Below are 23,055 nucleotides of genomic sequence, written 5' to 3' on the forward strand. Positions count from 1 at the left end.
TAAATTTTCAATCCTTAGCTATGCAAGTGAATCATTTTATACATTTTTAACTACTAACTAAACAATTTGTAAATCTTCAATTAAATAAATGTTGTCAAAATTTAAACTTTAAATAGATATAAATAAGTTCTGATGGGCAGAATCAATGGTAGAAGACCCAGAGGCCGTCCTAGACATAGATGGATGGACACTATAAAATCAGACCTAGCAAAGATTGCACCAGAGACAGAACTAGCAGGAAGTGAAAATAGAGAGAAGTGGCAAGAAATTTTGGAAGCAGCGAAGGCCCTCAATGGGATATAAAACCTAAAAAAATATATATATATAAATAAACTAAAAAATATTTACCAACTGCTATTATACCAACTCATGGGAAACCTTGTATTCAATTTTCAAGGTTTTTAACCCAACGAATACAATTTTATTGAGATTTATAAAATAAAAAACTAAAAAACGGATTCAAGTTTTAACAGTTTTTCTTTTTTGAAAAACAACAAAATATAAGAATAAATTAAATTAAATAACAGAAATCTCAGATTGGTAATTGGTACAAAAAAAATTAGTGAATATCCAACGTTCTGAAAATTTAAGTTCAAAAGCTCATTATACTTTAATTTGACTTTCCAGTAGACATTATTATTTGATAAAATTTTACGTATTTTCACAAAATTCAAACATTAAATGCTTATTTTAAAAAAAATATAACAATGTATATATAATGTTTTAACTACCATTGTAACAGTATATAAGGAGTCTTTTATTAAATTTTGAGCCTTTTTACCAAACAAGTAACAATTTATTGACATTTAAAGAAAAAAATATCGAAAATTGAAATTGTTTACACCTTAAAAATATTTGAAATATTTAATCAAGTATAAAAAATACCAATATAAACATTCAGTGAAAATTGCATGTGTCTACAGACTACAGTAATTTGTTTTACAGTTTCACTAATACCTAAAATCGATGTTCTCAAAAATTGATTTTGGTTAAAAATTCCCGTTTTTCTTTAATTTGTTTTGTTTGCCGGTGCTTTTGAAAACTATCAGGAATTTCAAAATTTGACATCCCTAATACACCAACTAGATTCAGTTTCCAACTGAAAAAGACGCTGAAGTTGAAAACTGAAATATTATTTTAACACTTTATTGTGTACATAAACACATGAAAAAAATAAAATAAAAAACATGCATCATTGTAAAATCAATACATTCGTCGCTACACTCAGAATCTAAAATTATGTTCTCAAACTGTTTACTTAAATAGTATTTGTTATTCGAATAATAAAATGTTACGACACGAATAAAGTTATTCCCTAAGGATTGTCAAATTTTAGTAATTTTAGTGATTTTACTATGAATACGGAAAAAAAGAAAAACATTTATACCATATTGTACATTTGTAAGTCAAAGACATTGACTTAAAAATAAATTTTAAATATAAAACAATATGGATAAACTATAAAATGAATTGAATATTTGATTGGTTTTTCTTTTAGAAACATATTAAATAACAGAAATTCAGCAAAATGTAAGTTAAAAAATAACATATTTCATTTTTAAAATAGAATCTGAAAGCTGTGAATATTATCAATCATATTTCTATGACCCTCAACAAATCATATTTTACATGGTATTTATTATATTATACATTATATATATTAATTGTATTGTATTATTATGTATAATATAATATTATAGGTTATGATGGATAGCTAGGTAGTTATATAAGGTTTAAGCAATGATACAAACTTCAAGTTTGTACATGTTAAAGTTGTATACAGGTAAAATACAATTCTATTTTTTTATTTTTTGAATAATTTTTTTAAATGTCACATAAAATAATACAATGATTAATATTTTGTTTAAATACTGATAAAAATATTATTATAAACCCATAAGACATGTAATTAGGTATGCAACTAGTGATATATAATTATATTATTAATAAACTCTACTAATAGGTGTATAAATATAGTAGGTAACATATGTTTCGCCAATTATTCAACAGTTCACAACAATTATAAGTTTACAATGAATATTAAAGTAGTTTATAGTCTAAACTTATGATTAAAACTATATAAAATAACCAATGTTTCACTATGACTTAGTATTCAAAAGTCAAATTAATTAATGCATAATAAGTTTTTGCCTACATTTCAAAAATACAATAAATATCTAAACTCTAAAGGCTAAATTCAATTAATATGGTTTATTAATAATACAAATTTTTCTATAAAATGGTAGTCAAAAAGCTTTTATTCAATTTTTAGAATTTAAAGATATAATAATTTTATTAAGTAACTTATGTATATAACATTATTTTGAAGGAATAAACCCATATTTTCTATATATTTGTACTCACAGAATTTATATTATTGATAGTAAGAAATTTAAAAGTATAGTTTATTTTTTATTCATTTATAAATTGACCACTGGAATTTTTGAAAACAATAAATAATTCAACAATACCAAATATTCTTATACTTAAGATGTTGCCTGTAGGTCATAGACAGAAAAGAAAAAATGTGCAAACATCTTTTTAATGATGTTAAAATAAAATTATAATATTTTACTCATGGGTATTGAAGATATGGATAAGCTGTACATTTATATAAAATCATTTTAACTTGTAAGACATTTTAGTTATTTATTTCTTTTACTCATCAGAGGATGTTACCAATATTCTTTACTATAGTACAATAAAATAAATTATTTCTCAATTCAAGTCCCTATCATCTAAAAAGCTCAACATAGTTTAAACATATTTGTAATATTGAATAATACATAATTTTATTTAAGCACATTTCTTTACTTTTAATAATTTATTAAATACATTTTGAATGTAAATAACAATGATATTAAACATAACATTTCCATAATTTTTGTACACTTTCAAGTAAAAATTAATTTTAAGACCTACATATGAATTCTCTTTCTTGCACACGTACAGCATAGGCTAAACATGTTTACGCAGCCTGAATAGGACTCACTCAATTTTGATCCTGGAATGAAAATATCAATTACAAAATTTAATTGTGATAATATTTCCAATTGCAAGACTGTACATTTTTTTTAAAAATATTTAAATTTTGAAAAGTTTCTATTTCTAAACGATATAATGAATGATGTATAAGGAATCATGTAAAAAACGCACATCGTCTTGCCTTTGGTAATATTATTCCAATTCAACTCTGTAATAGATATTTTTGCTCTAGAACAGCAATTCCCAGACTTTATTTTTCTGAGATTAGGACAAAAAAATGCTCATTAATAACAAACTTTTGAAAAATAAATTCCATACATCTTATATTATTTAATATGAACTATATATTACAAAAATCGTTGCTTTAGAACCAAAATTGAGCAAGTCTCTACTCAAACTGTATACACGAGTTTAGTCTATATAGTCCGTATGTAAGGCGAAGAAAACACATGTAAGTCCTCTAAGAAAACAATTTTGTTGCTTTGAAAAATATTTTTTAATAGTGTGATTTAAAACACAATAGTTAATTTTTAATTTAATTCTATAATGTTTAATTATAACTTGATGAAGAAATAGTTTAAATTAAATAATTTAACATCCATATTAACAAATAAATTTTATATAAACAATTGTTATTAAAGATAACCAATATTGACCATAGTATTTAAACTTCTTTATATTATAATATGATAAATTGATAAATATTAAAAATTAATTCCAGGAACATTTAAATGAGTTATTATGGTGCAAGCAAGTTTATAGGGTTTTATAAATTTATAGTCAAATTTAAGAGAAAATGGTAATAATTAGTAAAATGTTTAAAAGTAGTTAATGTTACTTAATAAGTAACCTAAAACATATTCAACTAAGTAAATAATTTTAAAATTACAAGTTAATAATATTATTATTAAAAATATGATTCAATAGAGATTCCGCTGTCACTTTTCATTGTTATATTTATATTTCAGTTATACAAAATTCAATAATTCCATTAAAAATTGTTCTAAATCATAACAGCTAAAATTAATGTATATTAATGGCATGCATAAGATTAAAATAGAATAAATATAAATATAAATATAAGTATTGAGGTTATAAGATATATATGTGAAAATCTATTATAAATTTGAGTGGTATAAATTTTAAAGGAATACTATTAATGGGCACAACTATAGAAAGATATTGAATTGATTTATTAATTTAATTGAACCTGATTACCACAGATAAATGAGTATCATCAGTTAGGAGACCCTGGTATATTGGAATGCATTTGGAGAGTGGTGGTAATAAAATCACTAGGGAACCAATACATTATTTTTAATTGGCCTTAGTGAGTTCTAAGGTATCATACTTAAATGTATATATTTCACTAATGTTGTATGTGTCTCATGGCTCTAATGTGGATGCAGTTGTTTTCATTTGTTCAGCTGGTGCTCTATAACAAATATTTAAAAAATAATTATTAAACAGTAAATATATATACGAATTTATAAATCATCTTAAAACATCAAAATTAATTTTAATATGAAAATACAAAATAATACATTTGACTTTGACGTGCAATTCTTTGAACCAAGGTAAAAAAAATATTATTTCCACATTTGATAATATTATTATGGTAAAATAAATGTTGGGTCACTACAGTAATGAATTATGAAAACTAGAACTAAAAAATATGTATCTATTAAAAGTGCATAATATTTTATATGGAATGATTGGAGCAGATAAACTACTAGTAACATAAGCAGCAATAATACACTTTAAAAATTTAGTTCAGTTTGCCTTAAGTGGGGCGCCACACATCTGGATCTTCCATAAAAGTTGTGTGATGTCCACCCATGGGTTGAGAGACGTTATCAACAGGAGAAGCAATAGCTCCCATGTCTTCCCTAGATCCTCTATTTAGTAGTAAGTATTGTAACAAACACAAAACAAAAATCCAGTATTTTTAGAACAATAATAATCAAACACAAAATATAAAAAAATATTTGACATCAGCAAATTAGTATAGTGAATAAAATAAATAAAATGTGTAGATAAACATAAATGAGAACTTACTTTTTCCCAACTGACATGAGACCATACAATAATCCAGTACAAAATACTAAAGCACTGGCTATTAATGTACTAGGGCCAAAACATAGAAGCATTGGTACTAACGATAGCCTGAAAAAAATACATTCAATGTAATTTAACTCTGGATTAACTAATATTTTATAGTTAAAAGTCAATCATAATTTCTAAAAATTGTAACCATTCATTCAATAAAAATTAGTAATAAGATATTTAAAAAATACATTGTATCTTACCCAGCATATAAAACAGCTCTAGTCCAGTAAGGTTTATTTTCAGCCACATCACTAACTTTCTGCATATAATCGATAAACACACAAAGAAAAGGTGCTTCTAACGCAATTAATAAAAGACCAAGAAGCCTGAAATTACACATAAATTAGTTTAGTATAAGTATTTAATTATGTAAAAAAAATTATAATTACTACTTAATATACATACAATTGTATAATGCCACCAAATAAACAATCTGTGTTTAAAAAAATTAATCCCAATCCATTCCAAATACCAGTGAATAAATTAACTGAAAAGAATAATATGTAATAGTTATTAAAAAATACACCATTTGTCTTTTGTTATGATACATACCAATTCCTGCAAATGTCCCCAGTGTTCTGCTACCATATTTTAAGTGCCAAGGAATTTCATCCCTATTTTCTCCTTCATCACTGGCCCTTTTCCAAAGATTTGTAACTTTATCTCCCATAGACTATTGGAAAAAAAAAATTATTAAATACAATTAATTATTTATATTTCACATAAATGGATACAAAATGTACAAGGAATTCAATATTATTTTTAGCTCAATTAAATAATTATAAACATATTTGTCGAGATTGTTTTACCATTATGTAATGTAACTGTGTAAAAAATAATAACACAAATTAAAAGAAAAAAGAGCAATCCTCTTATTACAATATAACATAACACTCTACTAACTTTCACAGATAGGTGTTTTATTATCTAAATACATTTTTACTGTTAGATAAAATCAAAGTACTAACAATATTTTTTTTTAAATTAAATTTCATTTAATGTTATATATCATATTATATCTATACTATTTTGTTATAGATAAAATGTTAAAAGGAATAATAATTTTTATTTGATATTTAAATTTTAAAGCAAGTAATGATTTTCTTAGATTGTAAATTTTAAAATGATCACAAATTGCATCCAAATTAAAATATCAAAACAAGTGCTCTAAATAATATTCATTTTTACATTTAAATTTTATAATAGGTAAATTCATTTGAATATCAAAAATTATAAAGTAAAACAAACACATAATGTTCTATGAAACACATTAGAAAGACGGCCAACACATGTGAGGATAACGTCTGCTTAATGTACAGTTTTCAATAATTAGCCTAGAGCAAAAAGTAACTAATTATATTGCTCAATCAACAAATATATTGATTTTAACTAAGTGTTACTTCCTAGTTTATCTTTAATATTTAACAGAACAGACACATTATAAATAGGGTATAATTAATATTTTGTTTTTATTCATATCTTATTTTATAATGTTTATAAATAATTTATGATCATAAGAGAATGACATTTTTAATCATATGAGTCACCGGTTGCTAAAATATGCAAATTATTTTTTCATATCGCCCATAACAATTTTAATGGTATTAATTTAATTTTTTTTATGTTTTATGAATAGTAGTGCTATATGATTTGGAGAAGAGAATTCTAAGAAAACCTTAATTCAAAAAGGGTACCGTAAGCCAAAACAGTTTGAAAACTGCTGATGTAGCAACAGAGACAATTAAAAATTAAAAAAATTATTAGGTACCTCAAAAATAAAACTTAATATTTATTTAAAAATCAATTTTATTCAAAATACTGACTATAATGTAAATAAAATGGGAAAAATGTTTTTTCAAAAACTATTTAAATTAAATCTGCACAGAAATTTACAACACTACTTTTAGTTAAAAACATTTACATACTAAAAAATTCTTAATTTCTAAATCCAGAGATTTCCAAACTGTATACAGTATTGAAAACTTTTATTTTTAATAAACTACAACATATTTACTAATAACCGTTTTTATTTTTTTTATTTTGTTAGTTCACAACTTTGAGATAACTTTTAGTACAGCAGCGGTGTGGTGACACACACTGATATATTATTATAATCATCACAGATAACGATCAAACAATTCAATAACTACATAGGAACTAAACTACATATTTTATACCAAAGTAATAAATGAACAATATAAATTACATGGAAAATATAATAACATATTATAAATGTATTAGATACTGAGCCGAGTGCTGAATGTATTGTTAACACAGTATGTGTTTTTCATGTGTCTCTACATACATGATAAATAGACAAAATAATGAGTCAATATTAAAATATCTTTTTTAAGGGAAAATGAATCTAGTTGGTGCATTTTATAAGTGATAATTCAAAATTCTCAACAGTTTCCAAAAGTACCGGGAAAAACTAACAAAAAAATTAACAAAAAACAGCAATTTAAACTCAAATCGGATTTAATTTTTGGAGTCTCTAAAAAAAATGACCAAAGATAATAACAATTTCACTGATTGTTGATTTAAGCATTTCCAATATATCATACAATTTTCAAAATAGTTTGACCCGTAGAGCTATTTATAGTCACATTCAATTTTCGATTAATTTCTTAATAAACTAATATCAATAATAGTTATTTCACTTGATCAGATAACTTGAAAATGTAATATAAAATTCTTCGTAAGTAATTGTGCCAAATTCATTTTTTATAAGCATCTGTAATTAAAATTTTGACAAAATTCTTATAAATCACAAATATTTAAAAATCATTTTGATTAAAAAATTTTTCTTTTATATCTCAAATTTTAAAATTTTGTATAATATTATTCATAGGTTAGTTTATCTTTACCAAAAAAAGTCTACCAGAAAGTCAAGTTAAATGTTTATAAGTGTTTGAAGTTTAAAACAAATTTCCCATGGATACTTGTAATGTACACCTTATGTTTATTTTAATTTTTTATGCTTCATAAAAATTTTGAAATATTTTTATTTGCTTTGAGATGTCAAGAAATTTTCATTTTTTTTAGTTTTTTATTTTTCTTTAAATGTCAATCAAATATTATTCGTTGATCAAAAAGCTTGAAAATTGAATATGTCGCATTTGCCACAATATTAATAAAAAAATATTTAAAAAACATAACCACCATTTTTTTTAATAAGCATTCGAAAGTTTAAATGTTGAGAAAATTTACAAATTATTTTGTAGTTAAAAATTTATAAAATTCTTATTTCTTTTACCGCATGCAGCCCATTGTCGATTTTTATGCGGCCCTCACTTCAATATAAAAACCATAAATTAATTGTATATAATATATTAATATTACGAGAACAAATTTATTTTAAGAATATACAATTATAAAACATCAAATAAACTGTAAAGGCCGATGCACAAGTTTATTATAAATATATATATTTCTCTGTCTTCTGTGTACTTATAATTAAATATTAATACTGTAAAAATATTTCTGCTTATTATTCGCTATAGTGAAATTATAAAAAAATGTATTGTTGTTTTATAGAATATAATTTAATCATTAAATTTGAATGTATTATTATTAAAAAAAAGTATGTGGCCCACAACAACTTCTACCTATATGATGTTGTCCAGTCTTCACAAAAGGTTGGACACCTCTGACCTAATGATTAAAAATTTAAGGCAAAGTCCCACATAAGTTGTTCATTCTTTAATCAAAAAATTAAAAAATTGTGTAAAAGAGTTTCTTTTAATATATTTTTTTAAATTTTTTGTAGTTTTTAAAGTTCAAATTTAAACGAAATTACTTATTAATTCCAAAAATAGCAATTCTAGTTATTTTGTTGTATTAAATTTTAATAGATTAACCTAACAAAGAAACATAACAAATTTTACATACGTGCAATATACATTATCTAGCAACTTTCACAGAATATAATTTTTAAATATTTTTTGTGTACAATAACAAAATATATCTAAGACAGTTATTCATTATTAACAAATGAAACATCTCAATTTAAGAAATTATTCACCGCTTATCTGGTTACAGAATAATTAAATGTGTTTACATTTACTATAATTAGTAATCGAATTTATTTTGATTTATTAATATTGACACAGCTGTTATAATTATTTAAAAAACTAAACATGACAAAAGATTATTTAAAACCGCCATTTCTAAATGTAATTATAGTTACAACCAGATAAAAATTTGGTGAACATATAATATAAATATAATTATAAAAACAGCATTGTTTATAAGCTAAAAACAAAACTAGTAAAAAAGCTTTTAAATATATTAAATGTTGATACAATTAATTCCAACACTTTCAAATAAGTAGATGATAATTACAGAACTATAATAATAGTAGAAATGTAAACTGTACTTCTTAGTATTACAATTTACAAATATCATCTGACCATTAAATTTTAGTGAAGACAGAAAACAATTTAATTACATTAAGATATTATAAGAGGTAACCAAAATTATCATATTATGATAATTGGTAGTATACCTAAAGTTATGAACAATTTAACTTTTTTCTTTTAAACCAAATCTATAATACATCTTCAAAACTTTTCAAATTTTTATCATAATTTTTAACACATTTTAAAGCTGTTTTAATATTATATTAGCTAACATACACAATAAAAAGACAAAAATACACAAAAACAAAATTTAAAGGTATTTTAGGTATTATTTTTTAGAATAATAAAATAACCATTTTAAAAATGGCTTTTTTTTCAAAATGTATGTGACAAATTCATAATCTTATCTCAAATTCGTATTTGTAGCAAAGCTCAGAGAAGGCATTTCAGAATTCTAACAAAAGATGAAAAGTTTCAAAACTGTAAAACCAATATTTAAATATCTAATGTGTTAGTTTTAATTTTATTAAGAATGTAACATCAACATTTTTATACAATACATAAAAGAAATAGTTTGGTATTTATCAAGTATTTTTAATCATTTTTTTTTAACACTATTTACTCTCGGTCTGTAGATTAGATAATTAAGTAGCAACTACATTCATTAATGATCACTAATTTAGTAGGTAATTTCGAAATTATTAAAACATAACATTATAAATATTAAATTATCCAAAAATATGCAGCAGAACATCTATAAATAAAAGGTTATAACTTATAAGCTATCATTAAATTAATTAACAGTAAACACAAGTAGGGAAAATTGTAATTCAATCGTGAATTTCGTATTTATAGATTTGGATTTCTTTGATTAGTACTCTCTTATAGTTACATAATTTGATGTGTAAATTCTACAGAGCAGTGCTTCTCAGACTTTTTGGTATTGTAGCAGCCTTAATTTAATGTAAAATTGTTATGGACCCTAAGGTGTGTATAGAATTTTATTAAAATCATTAAGATAAAATAGAATTTTCCTTTTTTTCTTTTCTATCAGCTAAAATTAAATAAATAGTAAATACATACTCATTTATGATACCTTTGATTAGAAGGTTATCATAATTTTCAAATTAATTATGAAAGTTGAGCATTTATGCAAAATAAATCAATGTCCAGTAGTATATTTAAAACATCATTGTACAAGCGGGTGTACAAGTTTACTTCTAACATCTGTTCTAAAAAGAATAACTTATATTTGTTTTTATTATTAAAAATGCAGTTACATAGATATTATATTATATAGATTCAAAAATAATTAATGGAATCAATATAAATAAGTCAACACTCTTGCTGTTGTCTTGACTAAAAGTCCATTAGCTATTTTTTGGGAAATTCAGTTTTAATGGTAGAATCTGCTCTATCAAAAATCATACTTCTTTTGGGTAATTATAATTTTGTATTATTATTATTATTAATATTTACCACACTATTGTATTTTGGAGCACCAAGGTATAAGCATTCCAACATAATGACTTTAGTTATATTTTGATTATAATTTAAAAAACATAATCAAATTTATTTTTAAGTATATTTTGAATTATTATAAAAAAATACAAGATTTTTATAAGAATAATAAATTTAACACAAAATTATGACTAGAGTAAGTTGGTATGTTGAAATGTGTATAGATGTTTATTTCTAAAAAAAAAAAATGGTAGAGTGGAATTCTCCTATAAATGGCTAATTAAATAAATAAATATTTCAAGCCACCCCACCAATTAAATATAGCATACCTAAAGTAATGCAGTATTTCACTTATTATTCGTCAATGGATTAATGGTGTTTGACCAAAAACTACCACAAAAAAAAAACAGTTAACCAAAATAAATAAGTATAAAAACCTAACACTTTTAAACATGAAAATGTATGTATATAACATTGGATTAATAACAATTAAAATATTTAGATAACACAATGATACTTTCTAGAAGTGATGTAATAGTATTTTATACCTATTAAATTATTATTCAAAACCCTAGTATTAAAAAATGTAAATACCCCAGTAAATACTTTAAGCATAATTACATTATATTTGTTTTAAAATTATTTAAGCAGGTATTTATTTATTAGTTACATCTTCTTTATTACAGAAAAAATTTTAGTTGCTACATATATTAGGATAATAAATACTCAATCAATGTAAATGAAACATTACAATCATAAAGTGGTTGTGAACAAGCACACAAATGTTTATATTAATAATGCTAGTTGTGAAAATTATGACTAATATACTAAAGAAAAAATAATAATGACTAATATAAGGCATTGTAAGAATTTTAGAAATAAAATACCTACATTTTAATATAATATATTAAATCTTTTATTATCCTTGGGCCACTATGGCTTAACCAAAATTTCTTAAAAGGACAATAAATGTTATTAACAAATATATAGAATAACACTTCTATCCAGGCACGTAGCTAGAAATTTCTAAGGGGGGGGGGGGGGGGGCTTTGTTATTCAAAATTAATTGAAAAATTATAAACACAAAATTGATAACTTTACGTAGGTATACAATAGTTTATCGTGATAATCAAATAATCAATAATTAAGAATTTGTAAACGTTTTCTTACACGCTGCATAAAAAGATATATTAAATTGTGCATGAAACGAGTAATCAATAAAACGTAACAGAATATTTAAATAATATATTTATATATTATAATAAATAATAATTATAATTATTATTATTTAAATAATAATGCCGGATCCCGGCTTTAGTGCTTTACATTATTGTTATCGTACTATAAACTAATATACTTCAATTTGATAAATAAGTGTAAATCACGATTTTAGGTAATTCGTGCTTATGATGCATCTTTATCTTGATAAAAAATAATAAGTATACCATGGTCTGGGGGGGGGGGGGTGTTATTACACCTGTAACACCCACCCTGCCTGCTTCTATCTATTACATATTAATGTAGGTACTGACGTATTGATTCACCTACTCATATGTTATATATCAACTTATATAAAAGAAAAAAATATATACAAAAGGTAGTTATGCCACAACTGGCCCTTAGAATTACATGGTATCCATTTAACACACATACAAATAAGATAGGTGTGTATTGGAGTAGACATGATGAAGACCTTGGTAGATTAGTATAACAGGGTCATAAGTTTGAATAATAAACAATAGCAAATTAATCAACTGATTAATTTAAACAAAATTTTAGAATATATAAACCAACAATTATTTTCAGTAATCTAAAAATGTATACCAGCATTTTCTAAGAACTATTCTAATCATAGTAGTGATAGTCTTTCCAATTTTCAAAAAAATATTTATTTTTTTTTTTAAATAATGTATAAAAGTACTTCTTATTATTAATTTAGTCTCAACTATTATTTTCATAAAAACTATTTCGGAGTTTGAAAAGTGACTTTTTGAAATATTTAGTTTAATTCATAAGTTACAAAGTGTACTATATAAATGTTTTATATTTTATACCAATAAAATATACATATCTTTATAAAACCAACAACTCCCGAAAACCACTATCATATTATTAATTATTTTTTTATTTTAGATCTATGATTAACAAAATAAAATAGGTAGGTATATACATTTAAATTAATTTTTTTTTAAATGGTTATTTAAAAGTAATATGTAAAACAAAATTTAGATTATCTGTCGTTTTTGAAGAATTTATGAATAGCGTAAAAATGTAGTTGATTTCAGTCACACACTAACACATATTAAAGTAATAATGAACAGTACTTAACATATATTGGAATGTGTGATTTATATTCAATAAGAATATAAACACCTTCAAAATAATATTGAGTGAACAAAACTTAAATAGGTACCTTATGTTCAAAACGCAATAACAAAATAACACATTTTTTATCTAACATATTATTAATTTATATTTTAACATATTATTTATGTACATTAAAACTGGTTTGATAAATTAAAGTTTAATCATTCTAATTGGAAATTAACTTGATTATTATAGTGCTAATTTAAATCATATTTATATCAGCCATACTATAGATTAAATTCATTAATCTATTAAAGGTCTATTGAGATTATGTAAACAATTAAGCAAATTATTCTATTTTAATTTGCTTAGTGTAAATACTAAGTATGCCAAAATTGTGAAGTAAAAAGACCATTTAAATTCTAGGAATATTATTAGTAAAAGCAGTTTATTTGTAAGTGCACATGTTTAATAAAATAAGCTTATTTGAAAATCTGGCTAATTTTAACCATCCTTAATTAACATAACATCAATTTTATTTTATATATTTTGCATAATATATATAACCTTTTTAATGCATATTTATTATTTTATAGTGCATAATTTAATTTTAGCTTTGGTATTATTATTAAATATAGGAATAATAACTATTTTTGTATATCATGTAACAACATCCAAGCTTGATCTGCTTTTAAAGTATACTCAATAACTCACATTTTCAATAATTTAAAGGAATACCTGAGCACTCTATTTAAATATGTACACACAAAAATTTTATAGCTCAAAATCTTTTTTTATCCCACGATCATTTAGAGTTATTGAGGTTCCAGTAGCTTAACACATTTTTTCAACATTCAACGACTTGCCATCTGATCAGATTAGTATGTCAATGTGTCCAACATACACCTATTCTATTAGTGATTTTGAATTAATAAAAGTATTGGCAGGCTATATACCTATTCATAGTGAACATATCAAAGTATTAGTATCACAGTCTTGGTAGGTAAAACGTCATCCATATAAAATCATAAAATTTAATCAATATATTATTTTATTATTATTATTATTAGCAGCTGCTACCAAATTAATACAATTATAAAACTAAATATCATCAAATAAATCCAAGAGCTAGAAAAATGCAATTGTTTCCCTGCAGATGGTAGAGTACAATAAAATTACGCCTACCTATGTATGTTAGCCTAGTTACGCCGAAGGCTTAAGTACTACACTCGAAACAAAAATCAATAATTCGATGCAATGCTAGTAAAAATAAATATAATATATAAAATAAGCATAATAACAATCGACAGAATAAACGAAGGCGACATTATTATACGAACTCACCATGATAGGGGTTGTACGTGGACGGGTGGAGCTAGAAGTCGGGTTTGTGGGCGCGAGTGTGTGTGGGTCGTCGGCAAACAGAATGAATACGGGTCACAAACGGATTTAAACAACCACTGATGCCGTCGACCGATTGATTGATCCCACAGTGGATAAAAACGCGATTGCGACGGTTATCGTCAGAAAAATGATAAAACGAAATGATATACGACGTCGAGATTCGTGCGTGTAGCGAGTACAACCACTGGTGACAAGCTGACAACGTTGAACGTGCGTCCGCAGGGCCAAAATATGTTGTGACAACTTGAACTAGTAACTGAACTGTGATTGTGAACTGGAGTAGGTGGAATGTGTTGTACTGCCGTACTGGACGTCTGGAACTCTGGACCGAAAACAACAACTACTACCAGCTGGTCGTCGACATCAACGTTATCGCTTTTTTCGTCCGAGATAAGACGTCGTTCTTGACGACATTAGCAGTAATCGTCGGTAGCACTAGTTGCCGTAGAAAATTGTTGTCCGCTCGTTCCCGCGTCTTCTTTTCGCGTGCGATGTAGCTGCGTTCTTATCAGCTTTTGAGCCCCGTTATCGGAAAATTTCACGTTTACGTTGCGTGATATTGTTATTTTTTAAGTAATAATTTCGATATTTACATACACCGTAGTCGTGTAAAATATACCAAAGTCGCGACGCATTACAATATAATATTATTATTATCACCATCATTCCGCTTTCGTTGTCGTTTCGATCAGCTTCGCTTCGCTTTTCTCGTGTCGTATCGGCTCGCGTCGACTCCATCCGTCCCGGTCGACAGTAAATATAATAGTAACATTAGTAACCGATTATTAAATAATAATAATACCATACTCCCGTGGAGGTACTATCCTACCACCAGTACCACCGTCGTTACATCAATTTTGTCAGCCTGCTCCGCGGCGGTTCTGTTCCCACCCGCCGACGACGGTTTCCACCTTCCGGTATTGCTTCCGTCACTGTAGAGTGTTGACGCTGCCGCTTGCATCGTGCGTTTGTCCAGTTGAAGACTTGAAGTTTGATCTATTCCTCTACCGTAGCAGCTGGTGCCCGGCCGTCGTTTCGCCGCCGACATTTGTTTCGTTCAGATTTCCCGTAAAATGGCTACGGTTAGCTTGGATTCAATTTTACCATGGCCGGAATACTTTAGACGGGTCTTGAACAGCACAAGTAAGGATTCACATCCATATAATTTCCAGAATGTCTATCCCCCGCCCCCTGCCGCACGCCTCTGCACGTTCGATAATTGCGTCGTTTGTGCCGACGCCAAAGCGATTGATCGTGAATCGTGGTTTTCGCGGTTTTTTTCCAATCGCTTTACAACGGACTCCGAACTTAGATTATTCACAAAAACTCGGTTAACCCATCTATGTCAGGAATTTTTGGAGGTTATGAGGCTCGAGAACTTTTCTGTTAGTTTATCATTATTATTATTATTAATTAATAATCATTAATATTGCTGTCGAATGTCGATATGAAGTTGTCATGATGTTGTGTACGTTCGCCCACAAACTATTAGCAATGGGTTACAATTTGTATATTTTTATGATACGTGTAGTTATAAAATGTTGATGTTTCTGGTTTTTAAAATATTGTCTGAACAAATAAGATTATTCATTTTTTTATGCAAACATAATATTATCATCTCTATTTATTTGGTCTTATTTCTTATTAATACTATCTAGTTGGCATCATCATAGGTAGGTATTAATGATTAATAAAAGAGATAATACCTATATATATTTTTTTTTTAAATCAATGGAAGCTCAGCGATAGTGTTTTTGATTTTTTAGTTGAAACTTTTTTTTTTTTGGTTACCATTATAACTAGTAGTTGTATTTTGTAGACAACATATCACAAAAGAACACAAATCATGATTTTTTTAAATTTATGTGTAGTTACACAGTTATAATATATTTATAAGATATGTAGGTAGACATATACATCTTAAAAAATAAGCTGTGTTAATTACTATTATAATTTGTTTATTCAAGCTGTCTTCAATTGAAAAGACATAGATTCTTAAACACTTAAATAAGTTGTTGAAACTAATCTCATTAATTTTAAAATTTTTTTTTCACCAAAAATAAAGTTTAGGAAAAGGTCTTTCATAGAAGTTTCTAACCAGGTACCTATAGTCACCTAAATAGTCACCAAATTTTTCAATTCATTTTAATAATTTTAATACATCATAATTTCAGGACCCCTGGGTCTTGGAACACAAACAAAAGCCGGCTAAAGTGCACTTTACCAACCCCCTCACGATTTTCAAATTTTTTTTTCAGACGACTCTTTTTTGTTATGGTTAAAACGATGGTGTATTGTATTTTTTTTTCCCGGAAACCATTATTTTGGAAGTTATAGCCTTCCAAAGTTTGTGATTTTACGTTTATGCGCTTGACTGCCACGCGCAGCGCCTATATGAAATTTTAATATTTTTTCTTACGTATTTTAACAAGTTGTGAATAAATAATAAATAAATACTGTAATAATGTAAAATATATTTACTATTATATATAATACTATTTTTCATTAAATTATAAACAAATTGCATTACATATTACAATACAAAATAATTTATAAAATTGAATCGAACGTTATTTCATGGACAAATGTTGTGTTCGGTGGTTAATAAAAAAATATGTCATTATATTTGATAAATACTAGTTTACTTATTGGATTATTTATAATTTAATCAGTAAATAGACTTAAAAGTAATTAACGATATTATAATATGCTACATAGGTACTTATATCATAACAAAAATAATATAATATATAGCTAAATAGGTAACCATTAGTCGATCATCTACCTGCGAAGATAATTGCTTTTTAACAACATTGTTTAATTCCGAGGCCTACCCAAGGTGGTTTTACACAGCAAATCGAGGGATATTTTCAATTTGTGGAGCGGAGCGACGGCGCCGAAGAGCGGAGCAACGAGTGCCGCAAACTGTGTAATCACTGCCCATACTGCGGCAGTGAAGTAGTGGTGTTGCGTGCATGCGAATAAACGTAAAACACAAACTTTGGAAGGCTATAACTTCCAAAATAATGGTTTCCAAAAAAAAAAATACACCATCGTTTTAAGCGTAAAAAAACAAGTCGTCTGAAAAAAAAAAAATTAAAATCGTGAGGGGGTTGTTAAAGTGCATTTGTTCCCAAAAGCCATAAAAATAGATCATAATTTGACACATATATTAAGTTATAAATAATAAATTTCAAGTCATATTATAAAATAAAATTAGTACCTAATATCATCACTAAAAATATTTTATCATAAAAAATAAAGATCATATTATAAATTGTATTAAAATTATTTCTCATATTTATTATTAGCTGGAATCGCAGCATAGTATGCAATAAAATATACTTATATTTAATTTCTATAGTTTTATATATTATCATGTTCATGTAATATATGCCATGAGCATTAAAGAAATTACTCTTTCATAAAAAATTTGTCACTTTTCTATGCTTTATGCTATACTCTGGCCCACGAGAGATCGGTATTGTCACGCACATGCAGAATAACCGGCAGCGACAGAATTTCCCCCACTATGTGTTGTAATCATCTCTATGTGGAGGATGTGCAGAATCAGACGAGTTATGGTCGAATAGCAGTACTGATCTCTCGTGGACCAGGGCAGTGGCGGCTCGAAGGGTGTATATTTGAATCACGGATTCACAAAAAATATTAATGGATGGGTGGTTAGGTACTAGGTCTTATGGTTGGAAAAGGTAGACTGGACCATTTTTGCAGATTGGTATTTAAATATTAAATTATAAATAATAAATATAATATATAGCCGTAATGTTTACTCAGCAGATAATGTACAGTAATAAGTAATAACTAATAACTATATTTTAGGGTAGGTGGTGTAAAAATATTAATCGTGATTCGAGGAAAAAAAGTTCAAGTCGCCACTGGACCAGAGTATATATTTCAAATCAGCTGTTTTTTATTTAATAACAAAATGATTTGAGAATAATCATAAAATACTTATAATTATTGAAACAAATTTTTTAAGCATCTCTTGCTTACAGGTTAAAAATTTAAAAAAAAGTTTGAAGTAATTTTATTAATATTATTTAATTTATAGTATAAAACATTAAAATTAAATTAATCAAGTCACCTTAAATAAAAGTCTATACTTTTGATTTAAACCATTAATCTTAGATGACTCGAATTGGTATCATTTGAATTTGCTTGCATAATATGCTGAAAAACACCAACTGGTATAATGTACTACCCTGTTATTAAATGCACTACAATTTGGTCACACAACTTACTGCATGTGATGTATAAAATTCAAAATAATTTTACTTTAAGTTGATTTCACGAACATTTTATACAAGGTGTTTAACTAAATGTAGCTATAATGGATTCATATTAACTATATTTAAATAAATATAAATTTGTTATTAAGTTAATTCTTGCTTTTACAGATAAACCAGGATTTTCAAAACCCATTGAAGGACCAAAACCAGAATTTAATAAAGAGTTAAATGAGAAAGTATCCTTGTATCAAGGTGACATCACAAAATTAGCAATAGATGTTATTGTTAATGCTGCTAACTCTAAATTAGCCGGAGGTGGAGGAGGTAAAATATATTTAAATTATGTGTATATTAATTTGTAAATAAATACATGATTAATAATTTCATGCCAATATTTCTTATTAATTTTTTATAATATTTATTTAATTATTTCATAGTTGATGGCGCTATTCATAAAGCTGCTGGCCGAGAACTTCAGGCTGAATGTGCTACATTAAATGGTTGTAAGACTGGTTGTGCCAAAATCACCAAAGGGTATAAACTTCCTGCTAAATGTAAGTTTAAAGCCACTTTAATAATATTACATGTATACAAGGTGTTCAAAAAATTTAGAAAAGCTTAAATTATTTCGGTTTGCATATTTTTATACCTACATAGCAACAACAGATGACATGGCTCTGCATATTTAAGTAAAATGTTTAGGTACCTGATTTATTACATCATATTATTGTTTATCGGTCCTAATTAATCTAAATACGGTTCCAAACTTTTTGAACGCCCTGTTAAAACAAATACATAGTAATCTACATATTATAAATAAATTAACCACTCGTTATTTTTACAAATATATAAGTTTTTTTTGTCTCAATAATTACCAGCATTTTATTTAATCTTCAATCCATAAACCTTATATTTATAGAAAGAACAAAGTATGAATTTCTGTTGTAAATGATGGAAAATATGTAAAATAGATATGTATCATCATTCATCACAGTTATATTAGTTTTTCAGTATGCACATCTCTTTCACCTCTGGTTGATATCGTAGCTCTCTACTTGTGGTTGGTTGATTTTATCTACAGTATATATGTATGCATATGAATGACAGTCAATAAGGAGTGGAGAACTAAACAAAGTAAAGAATCCCTCACTGGGTCACGTTTCAAAAAACTATGATGATACCTATCTATTTTGCCATGTATTGCACAAACTGGATAGTGCTTAGATAGAGAATAAATATTAAATAAAAGTATAATCAAATATCAATATTTCTACCATACTAATTTAACAAAATACAAAAATGTTTTAATATCTATCTGGTTTTAATTTAATTTTTTTTTTTCTGATATTTTGTACTAGAAAATCAACATCATTGACAACACCATACCCACCCAAGTGCTCTATATAAACTATTAAGTCTTAATGATTTAATCACAACACAATGTAGATATTACGGTGTAGTCATTTGGCATCAATAAGTGAGACGTAATTTGAAGACATTAAATTCAGTGCATTGTCCACCAGGAGTATTAAAAAACTGTTTTATATATTTTTGTATAACAGTATATACATAAAAACTTTTAGAACAATGCAATTTACTTCTCGAGTGATTTTTTGGAAATTTTAATATTTATATATTCAATATATTGTTAAATGCAGAATTTACCTATCTTACCTACTTTTTATGGGATTGTTAATAAAGCATCATAATCTTTTAATATATTATTGAGGATATAAATACTAGCATTTAAAAAAATATTGCAATAATAGTTAAACTACATTTGTTCCTAGAGTCTAAATGCTACACGTTATTATAGATAATTTGGCCTTCTTAACACTGATTAACAATACGATAAAATTAAGATTCAAACATTTCATTACCAAAGATGAGAAGTGATAACACCATATTACCTACATTGTGAATCACAAATTTTACACTAGAATACGAGATTCATTAGGCAATAATGTAAACATTGACCTTGACACAAAATATTATAGTAGCTTAATATTTATTATCCATTAATTTTCTAATGTTTTATATATGTGTGTTAATTTTATAAAATATTTTCAAACAATTATAATATATATATTAATTAATTATAAATAGATATTAATTTTTATTGATATTCACTGAAACTTTAAAATAAAACACTTCAATTGGTTGAATAACTAGAAATTATATATTTTCAACAAATTGTCTTCTGTTTTCATCTTAAGATGTATTTAGTGCTATTATAATTTGTAAGAAAATAATAATTCCTACCTTTGTGATTATTCGATCTTTATAAATAGTTTAAATTTATTGTTTTAGATATTATACACACAGTCGGACCAAAAGGAGAAAATTCCGAAGAACTACAATCAGCTTATCAAAATAGTTTGGATTTAGCTGTTGAAAAGAAGTTAAGAACAATTGTAAGTATTTAAGTTAAATTTAAATTGATATCTTTTTGATTTTGAATTGTTTTTGATTTCAGGCATTTCCATGTATTTCTACTGGAGTTTATGGTAAATGTGACATATTTGTACATAGTTTCAATTTTAAATATTAATTGTATGAAAATCTGTTTAGGATATCCGCAAGAAGAAGCATCCATTGTGGCATTGAAAGCTATAAGAGGCTTTTTAGAACATGATCATAACTTGGTAACATATTTTAAATTTTTATATTAATAATTTTGTACATGTTTCTTTAATCTATATTATCAATAAAAACCGTTAATAATGAATAAAGTAAAGTTAAAGTCTAAAGCATATTTATGTAATATAATATTAAGATAATTTTTATATCTCTGTCTATCAGGTTCACCCTATGTACTTCATATACCAAAGTTGTGCTATTGATTTTGTATTATATATTTGAGAATTATCACTTTTTTTTTAAAATCTAGTTCATGACATAAATTTCAATTTTAAAATCTGATAGTTTACCAATTCAAATACTTTCATAATTTCATCTTTCAAATTTATATTACAAATTTAAACCATATACTTAAATTGTACAGTACTTTTCTTAAAAATAGAATATGCTATTTTAATTATTTGATTGACAAATTTAAAAATAAGTAATATTCATATTTTACTAATTTTTTTTACTGCAAACATTTTTTTTTTAAATTCGTCATTGTTTCACCAAATACTGACTAAAATATGAGCTTAAACTAACATTGCTATTTTACATAAGTTGCAGTGCTATTGCTGCCAAATATATAGAAATGTTTATTTTAATAATAATAAATAATTTTTTTTTCAGTATTATTAAAATATAATGTATATTGAATTAAATCATGATTTATGCTTACATTATGTTCAATTTATTTATTTATTAGGTAGTTTAATTTTGTAAACTCAATTTATTTATTATGTATTATTATAAATTAATATATATATATATTTCTTTTTCAGATTGAACGCATCATATTCTGTGTATTTCTTGATTCTGACAAAGAATTTTATGAGAAATATCTACCATTATTTTTTCCTCTCGAGTAAGATTTATTTTATGTATTGTAAAATATACTAACCTTTTTACAGCATTAAAAATAATCATTTATACATTGTTTTAATTCGTTTTCATTTTTTTATATTATCAATATTGTAGTGTATTAATTAATACAGTATGTTAATTGTTTAACTTAAAAAACCTTTAAATATATATATAAATTTCATTAATTTTTTTTTTTAATTTTGACTTGCTTAAATGTGTTCCAGACAATTTTCCTATCCCTTAAACTGTTTTATTAATTATGTTGTAAGTATTTTAAATTGTATTACCCATTAATATCAAACTATAACTCTAAATCCATACATAATATTACAATTGATTTTGTTTTATTCGTTATATGAAGTTTAATAAACAATACACCTACTCAGTTATAGCAAAACAAAATATAGTATTCTGTGTTAGGTGTTACACACTAGAAATTAAATTGTGATGTGGCTTAACTTAAATTATCACAATTAAAATAAAAATTTAATGTATTAAATAAATAATAAATAATGTATTAAATTTAATGTATTAAATAGAATTAAGTATTACATTACATTTTAAGTTCATATATATCTTATTATTTTAGTTAAAACAGTAAATAAATGAAAATGAATAAATAGCTAATATGAATTTTTTTTTATGATGAATTTAAAAACAAAACTCATTAATAAATATGTATTATCCAT

The 23,055-nt window shown here is 25.4% G+C and overlaps 2 protein-coding genes across 4 annotated transcripts; one reads left to right on the forward strand and one right to left on the reverse strand.

Moving 5' to 3' along the window:
- Positions 1 to 1,789: 1,789 nt before the first annotated feature.
- fwe (calcium channel flower) lies at positions 1,790 to 15,005 on the reverse strand. Of its 3 annotated transcripts, none has more exons than XM_015521160.2 (7): positions 14,568 to 15,005; positions 5,647 to 5,767; positions 5,500 to 5,581; positions 5,295 to 5,420; positions 5,044 to 5,151; positions 4,768 to 4,883; positions 1,790 to 4,420 (listed from the first exon to the last, which is right to left on the reverse strand). In XM_015521160.2, exons 1-6 carry the CDS (start codon positions 14,568 to 14,570, stop codon positions 4,769 to 4,771), a joined length of 555 nt encoding a protein of 184 aa, XP_015376646.1. In that variant the 5' UTR covers positions 14,571 to 15,005; the 3' UTR covers positions 1,790 to 4,420; position 4,768. The 3 variants fall into 3 exon arrangements, with proteins under 3 accessions (XP_015376646.1, XP_015376645.1, XP_015376647.1); XM_015521159.2 differs by having other exon boundaries at positions 4,743 to 4,883; XM_015521161.2 differs by lacking the exon at positions 4,768 to 4,883 and having other exon boundaries at positions 14,568 to 14,992.
- A 622-nt stretch (positions 15,006 to 15,627) lies between these two features.
- On the forward strand, positions 15,628 to 22,551 carry LOC107170936 (ADP-ribose glycohydrolase MACROD1-like). Its single transcript, XM_089215731.1, has 7 exons — positions 15,628 to 15,770; positions 19,049 to 19,204; positions 19,318 to 19,434; positions 21,191 to 21,294; positions 21,357 to 21,387; positions 21,452 to 21,525; positions 22,285 to 22,551. Exons 1-7 carry the CDS (start codon positions 15,701 to 15,703, stop codon positions 22,369 to 22,371), a joined length of 639 nt encoding a protein of 212 aa, XP_089071857.1. The 5' UTR covers positions 15,628 to 15,700; the 3' UTR covers positions 22,372 to 22,551.
- Positions 22,552 to 23,055: the final 504 nt, after the last annotated feature.

Source organism: Diuraphis noxia, unplaced genomic scaffold, assembly GCF_037042655.1.
Source record: "Diuraphis noxia isolate RWA-SAM2 unplaced genomic scaffold, SU_Dnox_SAM2 contig0001, whole genome shotgun sequence".
NCBI classification, from domain to species: domain Eukaryota; kingdom Metazoa; phylum Arthropoda; class Insecta; order Hemiptera; family Aphididae; genus Diuraphis; species Diuraphis noxia.